The 11382-nt window shown below is 47.5% G+C and overlaps 1 protein-coding gene across 1 annotated transcript; it reads left to right on the plus strand.

Moving 5' to 3' along the window:
• The first annotated feature begins 388 nt into the window (after positions 1–388).
• Shisal2a (shisa like 2A) lies at positions 389–11111 on the plus strand. The gene is made up of 3 exons (XM_042674610.1): positions 389–570; positions 4590–4729; positions 10876–11111. Exons 1-3 carry the CDS (start codon positions 389–391, stop codon positions 11109–11111), a joined length of 558 nt encoding a protein of 185 aa, XP_042530544.1.
• Positions 11112–11382: the final 271 nt, after the last annotated feature.

Raw genomic sequence — 11382 nt, forward strand, 5'->3', positions numbered from 1 at the left:
CAAGGCGCGCGCTCGGCGCGGGTGAGCCTCGAACGCCTGCCCTGCCACCCGGGCCATTGTGTCTCTGCTCACCCAGAGCCCCGGTGCACGCATGGGAGGGGGAGCAGTGCCCCACCCAGCGGGCACTCCCCTCCCACCCCTCCCCCGCGCACCCTGAGCTCCAGCTGGGGTTCCCTCCGCCCGGCGCCCCCACCCCGCCCTCCTCCTCCTGGCGCCCGCGCACCTGGCGGCCGCTGGGTCCGAACCCGCGGCGGAGCCCAGCTCTCCCTCACCGTCTCTCTGTCTCTGTCTTCCCCAGGCTGAGCTGGGTCTCCCACAGTCCCTCGAGCGAGCGATCGCCCGAGCCCTCGCGTGTCCGTCCGTCCGTCCGGTGTCCCGGCGGGGCGCGATGAGCGGCGCCTGCACGAGCTACGTGAGCGCCGAGCAGGAGGTGGTGCGGGGCTTCAGCTGCCCGCCGCCCGGGGGCGAAGCGGCCGCCGTCTTCTGCTGCGGCTTCCGGGACCACAAGTACTGCTGCGACGACCCGCACAGCTTCTTTCCCTACGAGCACAGCTACATGTGGTGGCTCAGGTACCCGCCCCGGGCCCTAACCCCACCTAGAACCCCGCCCCTGCCTTAGCCCCCTGCCCCCCTCCCGGTCCCCCAGCCCAGGCCAGTCCCAGCCAAGCCTCAGCCCTCCTCCACATGCCCACCCTGGCACCTCCTCCCACCCCCTCGCCAGCCCCACCTCCTTTCAGCTCCGTTCTTTCAACCCTAACCCCAACCATTGTTTAGAATCATGCTTGAACCCCACCCCAGCTCCACTCCTCCGCCCTCATCCCGTCCCCATTCCCAAAATCTGTCCTACCACGGCTTTCACCCAAATCCCCCAAAAGCAAACTTCTGTCTTCAGACATTCACCAGAAACCCACGCTCCTCCAGCTGCCCACCAAAAGCCCCTTCCTGATGGCCAAACCACCTCCCCCCTAGTTTTACCCAGGCCTCAGTACTGGGCACAGTCCTTACTCTTCACTCACCTCAACCTCCTCTCTTAAAGCCTACCTGTAATCCCACCTCAATCCTTCACCCACATTCTGACCTCGCATAGGGCCTAGCCCTGCATCCAAATCTCAGCCTCAAGCCTGATTCCCCTATCCAGTGCTGCGCCCTAACCCAGCCCCAACCCTTTGGTTCTCTTTCTCATTCAGTCATGGTTGTACTGAACATTAGTGTCTGCCTGGCCCTGTGGTAAGCACTTGAGAGGTACCCTGTTCTCAAGCTAAGACAGAAAACCTGGAGTTCAGAACTACCTCTAGGTTCTTCTTGACATGGTGGCATAATGGCATGGCAGAAGTCAGCCTGGGGCTTGGCAATAGAAGTATAATGCTTTGGTTTCCCCAGTTGTTCAGGGAAAGGGTTGTTTAGGCCAACGCTGACATTCTTGGAACCTAAGTGTGATCTGGGTTTAAGTTCCTCTGTGTTTCCAAAGGCTTCATCCTGCTGATCCTTAACCTGCATCAGGAAAATTGGAGCGAGCCATCTCAATAGGGAATGACTTTCCTGTCTAGAAGGTTATGAGTGGGGACTGCATGTTCCCAGGGTGGAAAGTTCAGACAGTATCACATGCTACCAAAACTTCTCAGAGCCTCTGAGTCTTTTTGTTTGTCAAGTGGGGAGAGTAACCAATCATTGCCTTGAATTCTGACAAAGGCAACTCTTTTATGCTACTGCAACTAGGGTATGTAGCAGTGACAGTTACAAACATTAACATTACTTTTTTCTGGAGTGTTCCACTTGTAATTCTAAAAGAGGTTCAGATAGCAACATTATCGGAGCCTGCCCATATGAATTCATTTTCCATCATCCACATCATCATTGACTTACTATAGTCTTTGTTTTATGCCAGACACTTGGAAAGACACTGGGGATACAAACATACATTATTCTCCACCCCAGAGGAGCTCAGTCCATGTAGTGACACACAGAACAGAAGTAAAACAATGGCATGTTTGTTTCAGATCCACTGGATGGAAGTGGAAATAAAGTGGTGCAGAGAAAGTAGGAGCACTTTAGGCTTGGATTTCTTTTTGAGACTTTTTTTTTGGGGGGGGGGGGTCTGGTCATGGGGCCTAAACTCTGGGCCTGGGCGCTGTCCCTTAGGCTCTTCAGCTCAAGGCTAGCGCTCTACCACTTGAGCCATAGCGCCACTTCCGGCTTTTTTCTTTTTGCTTATGTGGTGCTGAGGAATCGAACCCAGGGCCTCATGCATGCAAGGCAAGTGCTCTACCACTGAGCCACCTTCCCAGCCCCTTGGATTTCTTTTTGAAGTACAAGGAAAGTGGAGTCCTTGGATCTAGACACAAACTGCTCCAAACTTCAGCTCTGTCTTACTAGCTGCATGAATTGGAAAAGTTATTTCATCTCCTGATCTCTTTTCTCATCTTAAAAATAGGGACCTGTTACTTGGAATTGTGGTAAGGAGTATAATAATGCATACGTCAAGTGACCAGTGCATATAGTAGGGGTGCGGTGTGAAGCTGAGAGTATGAAAGTAAATTATCAAAATCTAGAAATATCATAGCAAATTGAGATTTCGAGAACATTACCCAGGACCAGCCCAAGAGTTAGACACTCTTAGCCCTGGCATATGTCTCTACTTTACAGATGGGAAGACTTGAGAGAAGTTAAGTTGTTTATCTGGGCAGGCCCTAGTGAGAAGTGGAAGAGTTGGGAAGAATACTCAGGCTTATCTAGCCTCAAGCCTGGGCTCATCTTGTTCCAGGACTATCTAAACTTAGCCTGGCCCTCTTATAACCTGATCTACTCAGATCACTCAAAAAACACTCACCGGCTGTGGTGCCTTCTGAGCACTCTGTAGGTCCGTGGAGACACACAGATGAGTAACCCTCTTAGCACCCAGGACGTACCCCTTCCCTACACACTTCCAGGATCCTACCTGTTGCCATGGAAACGTCCCCATGGAGTACCTTAGTGGTTCAGACAATGTTTCAGGGGGAGGATTGGATGCATTGATCTCTGAAGTCACATCCCATGTCACTGTGACCCCAAGGGCAGTTGAAAGGCTCTGGGAGGGGGGCAGGGCACATTTCCTTCTGAGCTCAAAAATAATGTGGTTCATCAACATCACAGGCTGTGATGGGGCCGGGAAGGACTGTGAGGGTCCTCAAGGCACCTAAATGATCAGTAAGCTCAGACCCAGAAATTCTTTGTCCTCGTCATCCTCATGATCTGGACAGAGTTCCACCACGTCAGGGTAGAGACCTTAATTTTACTCAGAGTTCTATGTGGTCTTTTGCATGAAAACTGGTCCTTACAAACATGAAACTGTTCAGGTAAGCTCTGTTTCCTTGGAGAGAGAATGCTTGAGTGGGCTTTTAAAGCAAAACACTCCGTGAAGAAGCAGCTGGTATTTTCACATCAGCTGCTACACCTGCCAAACACTCTCCATCACTCATTCTGCTTTTACCAGGATGTGAGCTGGAAACAGCAGCCTTGTAGGAGGGCAGAGTTGGTGATCAGGAACTGTATCTAATCCTTAGGACCACCAGGTGAGATAGGAAGCTTTATAAATGAAGATCAAGGGCTGGGAAGGTGGCTCAGTGGTAGAGCGCTTGCCCTGCATGCCTGAGGCCCTGGGTTCGATTCCTCAGCACCACATAAGCAAAAAGAAAAAAGCCAAGTGGCGCTGTGGCTCAAGTGGTAGAGCACTAGCCTTGAGCTGAAGAGCTGAGGGACAGCGCCCAGGCTCAGAGTTCAGGCCCCACGACTGGACCCAAAAAAAATAAAAATAAAAATAAATGAAGATCAAAAGAGTAAAATGATTTCCTAGCTTACATGTGGCAGAACTTGGATTCAAACCTAGAACTCCCTGGTGTCAAAGCTGATCCTCCAATTCTTTTTTTTTTTTTTTGGGGGGGGGGGGTCTGGTCATGGGGCCTGAACTCTGGGCCTGGGCGCTGTCCCTCAGCTCTTCACCTCAAAGCTAGCACTCTACCACTTGAGCCATAGTGCCACTTCCGGCTTTTTTCTTTTTGCTTATGTGGTGCTGAGGAATCGGACCCAGGGCCTCATGCATGTAAGGTAAGTGCTCTGCCACTGAGCCACCTTCCCAGCCCCTCCTCAAATTCTTTTTGAGAGTTCACAGAGGTTTTTCATTTGTTTGTCATTTAGATTCAGACCAATGAGATCCTACAAAGCCAAATGTCCTTTCAAACCTTTCCTGAGACAGAGAACACACCACCTCCTGAAGCGATGTCTCCCCACAGGATGATTGCGATCATTTAAAGTTCATCTTATCCTAAGACCAGGATTTCCTCCTTAGCCTCTTCCCTTCTATCCCTAGCTCTGTATACAAAGGTTATTCCCCAGTCTCTAGGCAGACAAGCAGAGGTAGTACCTGCTTTTCCAAGGACCTCCAATCTGGGACACATTCCATAGTCCTCTCACCCTTTGCACAAATGCTGCTTTTAGAGGTTCTTTTACATAGATGTCCCTTGTAAAAGGTGGAATCCCTACCAGAGCACAATTCTCTAAGAGGCTACCTCCCAAAGCCCCCCCACACTCAGTCCCCTGTGGTCTTCTCTCCCCAGTATTGGCGCTCTTGTGGGCCTCTCCATAGCAGCAATGGTTCTCCTGGCCTTCGTTGTGACTGCCTGTGTGTTCTGTTATCTGTTCATCAGCTCAAAGCCCCACACAAAGTTGGACCCAGGCTTAAGTTTACAGACGACAGGTAAGAACAAGGCCACATGACTTCTTTGTACTGAACAGGCTAGCACCTTTCCAGAAGGGAGATAATTAGAAATGATGTTTGGAACATTTGCTTCCCCAGTGTTCCTGGAAGATTCAGAAGCAGCAGCACAGGAGGTTCATGATCTGAACATTTTCATGGGCCCATTGTTTATCTGACTCCTTTGCTGTAGTCAACACTTTGTTTGTTACACAAAGATTAATCCAGGTAGTAGATTTTCTGAGATGCTATTCTAACTCAAGCCCTAAGGAATACAAGTAGATTTTAATATTATCCCAAACAAAACAGATATTAATAAGACAAGTTTGCTGCCTCTCGAACTCAAGGTTATTCAGAAACTAGAGGAAGGCCAGAGCCATTATTTGTAAAAGACAAAATTCCTAGCTGGGCCCTGGTGACTCATGCCTGTAATCCTAGTGTCTCAGGAAGCTGAGAGCTGAAGATCCGTGTGAAGCCAGCCCAGGAAGGAAAGTCCATAAGACTCTTATTTTCAGTTAACTACCCAAAAGTTGGAAGTAGAGCTATGGCTCAAGGCATAGAACAATATACTTGAGCACAAAAGCTCAAGAACAGTGCCCAGGCTCTTAGTTCAAGCCCCAGGACTGCCCCCACCATACACAAAAGATTAATAGTCTGGGGCTGGGAAGTTAGTTCAGTGGTGAGTGCTTGTCTTGCATGCATGAGGCCCTGGGTTTGATTTCTTAGCACCACATTAGCAGAAAAAAGCCAGAAGTAGTGCTGTGGCTCAAGTGGTAGGGCACTAGCCTTGAGGTGAAGAGCTGAGGGACAGCGCCCAGGCCCAGAGTTCAGCCGCCACAACTGGCAAAAAAAAAATTAATAGTCTAACTTAATAATAAAAAGGCAACAAGCAACAGTGAAAGGACTTTCCTAGGTGCTGATCACTACCTGTGCGAATGATGGAATTGAGGCTGAGCACTGAGAAATAGGAGGAGTGATACTAAGGGACGAAGGATGCCTCTCTTCTCTGTGGAGTAAAGAATTCCCAGGAATCATTGGCAGGGGTGTAGGGAAAGAAATCAGAATGTAAGAAATACATATTGGTAAAGTTAGCCAATCAAATACAAATTATATAGACGATGTCATACATGAAATTAACAAAAATGGCCTAGAAAGAAAAATATAGAATGTATATGTGTAAATATCTACCTACAACAGCAAATGATTGATCTTATTCTCTGATCCTGTATTTGCAAGCTTATCTGCTTGCTAAAATGTAACCTCTAAACCAATATTTGAGGCACTGCTGAGGTCATTTGCAGATGTGGGAAGTGCAGAGGGACAAAAAATGTGAGGTACACACTTTCCAATTAATGTTGACCGTGGTGACATTCTGCCTTCTTGTTCCAGCTCCAAACCTATAAACAAGTTGCTCTTTGCAGGGTGTTCAGTGTCATTTAAAAAAAATTTCTGTGATTTTTGTTGACAATTTCACTGTTTAAAATAGCCTCCTTGAGGGCTGTGGATGTAGCTCAGAGTTAGAGTAATTGCCTGGCAAGCACACGGCTCTAGGCTTGAACCCTAGCACTGCAAAGGCTTGTGTCTTGTGGAAAAACTATGTGTGTTGTTCAGGGCTGCTGGCTATGAGTTCAATGTTAACAAATCAATTATATATATTAAATAAGGTATCTTTGAACATCAGTACACAAAAACAACGTTATGTATTGACTGACTGACAAAAGTATTATAACCAGAAATACATAGAAACTATGCTTCCTCTAGAAGCAATGATTCAGTAGTTTCTAATTCAGTATTGGTGATGACTTTCCAGAACATAACTAATGTGAATAATGAGAATTGACTGTTTAAAATGAAACAGAACTGGGGCTGGGAAGATGGCTCAGTGGTAGAGCGCTTGCCTTGCATGCTTGAGGCCCTGGGTTCGATTCCTCAGCACCCATAAGCAAAAAAAAAAGCCGGAAGTGGCGCTGTGGCTCTAGTGGTAGAGCACTAGCCTTGAGCTGAAGAGCTGAGGGGCAGCGCCCAGGCTCAAAGTTCAGGCCCACAACCGGACCCAAAAAAAAAAAAAAGAAAAGAAACAGAATTGACATCCAGAACATATAAGTACACTGTTGAACAAATCAGACAAATGTACCCCACAGACACAAATGCCCAATTCACATGGAAGGGTGCTCAACCTTCCTAATAACCAGAATGCAATTTAAGAATGATATTTCTGGCCGGGCACCAGTGGCTCACACCTATAATCCTAGCTACTCAGGAGGCTGAGATCTGAGGGTCAAGGCCCAAAGCCAGCCAGAGCAAGAAAGTCCGTGAGACTCTCATCTCCAGTTAACCACCAAAAAACCGGAAGTGGTGCTGTGGCTCAAGTGGTAGAGCTCTAGCCTTGAGCTGAAGAGCTGAGGGACAGTGCCCAGGCCCAGAGTTCAAGACTCATGATCAACCAAAAAAAAAAAAAATCCAGGTGCTGGTAGCTCACACCTGTAATCTTAGTTACTCAGGAGGCTGACATCTGAGGATTGTGTTTCAAAGCCAGCCCTGGCAGGAAAGTCCATGAGACTCTTATCTCCAATAAACCACTCAGAAAACCAGAAGTGGTGCTGTGGCTCAAGTGGTAGAGTGCTAGCCTTGAGTTGAGCTGAGGGACAGCACCCAGGCCCAGATTTCAAGCCCCACAACCGACCAAAATAATAATAATAATAATGCTATTTCTGCCAGGTATTCATGCCTGTAATCAGAAAGGTGAGATCTGAGAATCACTGTTTGAAGCCAGCCTAGGCAGGAAAGTCTGTGAGACTATTTTTTGTATTTTTTTTTTTTTTGGTCAGTTATGGGGCTTGAACTCTGGGCCTGGGTGCTGTCCCTCAGCTCTTCAGCTCAGGGTGAGCACTTTACCACTTGAGCCATGGCGCCACTTCCAGTTTTCTGGTGGTTAATTGGAGGTAAGAGACTCATGGACTTTCCTGCCCAGGCTGGTTTTGAACCATGACCTCAGATCTCAGCCTTCTAAGTAGCTAGGATTACAAGCGTGAGTTACCGGTGTCAGCTATGAGACTCATCTCTAGTTAACTATTAGAAAAGCAGAAGTGGTGCTGTGGCTCACAGTGATAGAGCATTAACCTTTAGGGGGAAAAACAGATATTGCTTTTTAGAATAATTCTACTGGGCTGGGAAGGTGACTCAGTGGTAGAGTGCTTGCCTTACATGCATGAGGTCTTCAGAACCACATAAGCAGAAAAAGCTGGAAGTGGAGCTGGGGCTTAAGTGGTGGAGCACTAGCCTTGAACTGAAGTGCTGAGGGACAGTGCCCAGGCCCAGAGTTCAGGCCCCACAACCGAAAGAAAAAATTCTATTGGCATAAGCCTAGAAATGAATCATATCAATAATGAGAAAATTGGAGTAGAAATGGATACTATCATATATGGATGGTTAGAGTATAAATTGGAGCAGCTGCTTTGTGCAAAATTTGGCAATGCCAACTTAAACTAAAAATACATGTACCCTGTATCCAAACAGGCACTCTACCACTAAGCCACATTCCCAGCCCTGAGCATTAGGTTTAAGGAAGGTCTGACTATATATAGGCAGTGGGAGCAGGTTTCTCAGCCATGATGAATAAGTTCTTTATCCTGATTGTGGTTGCAGTGATTACAGAAATCTATACATACAATGACAAAATTTTATAGTGCCATACATCAAAAAAGTAGATATAAAAATGGGTAAGAATGAGTAAGATCTATGGTTGGGCTAATCAATTTCTATCAATATCAGTTTCCTACTTATATAAATATTCTCCTTAGGAGGAATACAATACTATCACTGGGACAGCTAGATAAAGGGAACACTGCATCTCTGTGCTATTTTTATACCTTCTGGTGAGTCTCTGGTTACTTAAAAATAGAAAGTTCAAAGAAAAACAAAGGGTGAGGAGTCCAAAAATAGGATTGGCTGTCGGCATGGTTTGTGCAGAGGTTCACAGTCTGAGGCCTGTGAAGCCACAGCCCTCAGACTGTCAGCTCTACCCTCTGTCTTGGGTTGGCTTTCTCCACTGTTGTCTTTTTTCCTGGTTGTAAATGGTACCACAGTCCCTACCTAGGCTTTTGGTTCCCATCAAGCAGAAGACATCAGAGGGTGCCATCCTTTCCTTCAGTGAAAAAGGAAAAAAAACAAATGGAGTGAGCTTTACTTGATTGGACCACCTAAGGTCAATGCTCTGCATTGATTGCACATTCAATGGCAAAGGAACAAGATAACTTTATTGATTTGGATCCTTTGAGCCTACTCCTGGATTTGGGATAAGGCCAGTCCTACCCAAATTAGCTATCTAAATGGGAAGACAGGGAATGGTTGTTGAGTAGCCAACTCCAGCTCTTTATCTTTTTTTTTTTTCTCTTCTAGTTGTGGGGCCTGAACTCTGGACCTGAGTGCTGTCCCTCAGCTTTTCAGCTCAAGGCTAGCACTCTACCACTTGAGCCACAGTGCCACTTCCAGTTTTTTCTGCTTATGTTATGCTGAGGAATGGAACCCAGGGCCTCATGCACGTGAGGCAAGCACTCTACCACTGAGCCACCTCAGCACCACATAAGCAGAAAAGGCTGGAAGTGGGCACTGTGGCTCAAAGTGGTAGAGTGCTAGCCTTAAACTGAAGAGTTGAGGGACAGTGCCCAGACCCAGAGTTCAGGCCCCATGACCAACAAAAACAACAACAACAAAAAAGGTCTCTCTGGAGGTGAGGTACAATGGCTGATGCCTATAATCCCAGCTACTTGGGAAGCAGTGACCAGGAGAATCAAAGCTCAAGACCAGGGGCTGGGAAGATGGCTCAGTGGTAGAGTGCTTGCCTTGCATGCATGAGGCCCTGGGTTCAATTCCTCAGCACTACATAAGCAGAAAAAGCCAGAAGTGGCGCTGTGGCTCAAGTGGCAAGCACTTGCCTTCAGCTGAAGAGCTGAGGTATAGGGCCCAGGCCCAGAGTTCAGGCCTCACAACAGACCAAAAAAAAATAACAAAAACAAAGCTCAAGACCGGTCCAGGAAAGCCTTGGAAAGGCTCTTTTCAATCAATAGCCTGTGTCTGTCATCCCAGATAAACAGGAAGGATAAATAGGAGGAAGGTGGTTCAAACTAGCCTGAGCACAAAATATAAGACTCCATTTGAAAAATAATGAAAACAAAGAGTCCTGGGATGTGGCTCAAGTAGTAGAGGGCCTACCTACCAAGGGCACGGGTCTGGATTTCAAATCCAGTACCACCAAAAAGAAAGTGAAAGGAGGAGAGGGGGGGGGGAGGGAGGGAGGAGGTGGAAGGGAGAGGAAAGGATAAGGAAAGGAAAAGAAAAGAAAGGAAAACATCTCTGCGGCTATAGCATAGAGGATAGATTGTAGACTATTCCAGTGGTCTGGGCAGAAAAAGATGATAGCCTGACATAGGGCCTTGAGGACAGACAGAAATAGGAGGCAGCTGATGAGCAGGTGAAATCAGCAGGACCTGGTGAAATTCCTGGCTCTGTCTCAGAGTGGAGAAGATGTAGGAAATGACTTAAATTCCAGCTTAAACACTAGAGATGATTTTGGCCAGGGCTAGGGGTAGGGGTGGGGAGAGTGGGGGTAGGGGCGTGGTTCTGGAGCTTGAACTCTGGGCCTGGATGCTGACTCTGAACTTCTGCTCAAGGCTAGCATTCTACCAATGAAGCCACCGTGCCACTTCTAGCTATGGTGTGTGTGTGTGTATGTGTGTGTGTGTGTATGTGTGTGTGTGTGTGTGTGTGTGTGTGTGTGTGTGTGTGTGATTAGAGATGATAAGAGTCTCAAGTATCTTTTCTGCCCTGGCTGGTATTGAATTGCAATCCTCAGATCTCAGCCTCCTGCGTAGCTAGGATTACAGGCATGAACCACCAGCACCTGGCTATACAGCACCTTTTTAATAGAGCCTGTCTCCTAGGGCTCTGGTGAAGATCAAATCTTCATGTCTCCCCTACGAATCTGTAAAGTCATGGGAAATACTGTTAGTTCCTAGGGTGTGATGTGGTCTGTTGTTAACAAGAATTCATTTTATGAATGAAGCAACTAAGTACAATGTACTTCAGGGGGCATGGTCCTGGGAGAAAGAGAGGCCTGCAGAGGAAGCCCCATCAGCTTGTTTGTATTTCAGGTCCCAAGGAAGTTCCCCCAGATCATCAAGGAACAAATACAGCCAACACAATGGAGGTGCCAAGGACAAACCCTCTGGGACACAGTTACCCCTCCTCAAACCTGTGTCTGGAAAGCAAGGAGAGGCAGACCCTGGGTTCTAAGCACTTCCTCCACAACTGCTTCATGACTACCGTTCCAGTCAGCCCTGAAGAGGTAACTGTCCCCACTGGTGACACCTGTGGATCAGTCCTGTAAGCATCCAATAAAGATCTCTGCATCATCCCTTCTGGAGTCTGTTTTTAGTGTGGAAGGCAGGATTGAGAATGGCCAAAGGGACTTTGGAGCCTGGTAGGATACAGGAGGGTTTTTCCAGCAAAGGTATCAAGGTCCTGCTGTGGACCTGGCCATCCTATTCTGTTTGGCCTGCTGTGAGCCAAAGGAATTCTGCAGGATCTAAGTCTTCAGAAGAATGGCCAATAACAACTCCCGTCAGAGAGAATCCTGTGGGGAGAGAACGGTCATTTGG

Source organism: Dipodomys spectabilis, unplaced genomic scaffold (genome assembly GCF_019054845.1).
Source record: "Dipodomys spectabilis isolate Male_0828 unplaced genomic scaffold, ASM1905484v1 ptg000002l, whole genome shotgun sequence".
NCBI classification, from domain to species: domain Eukaryota; kingdom Metazoa; phylum Chordata; class Mammalia; order Rodentia; family Heteromyidae; genus Dipodomys; species Dipodomys spectabilis.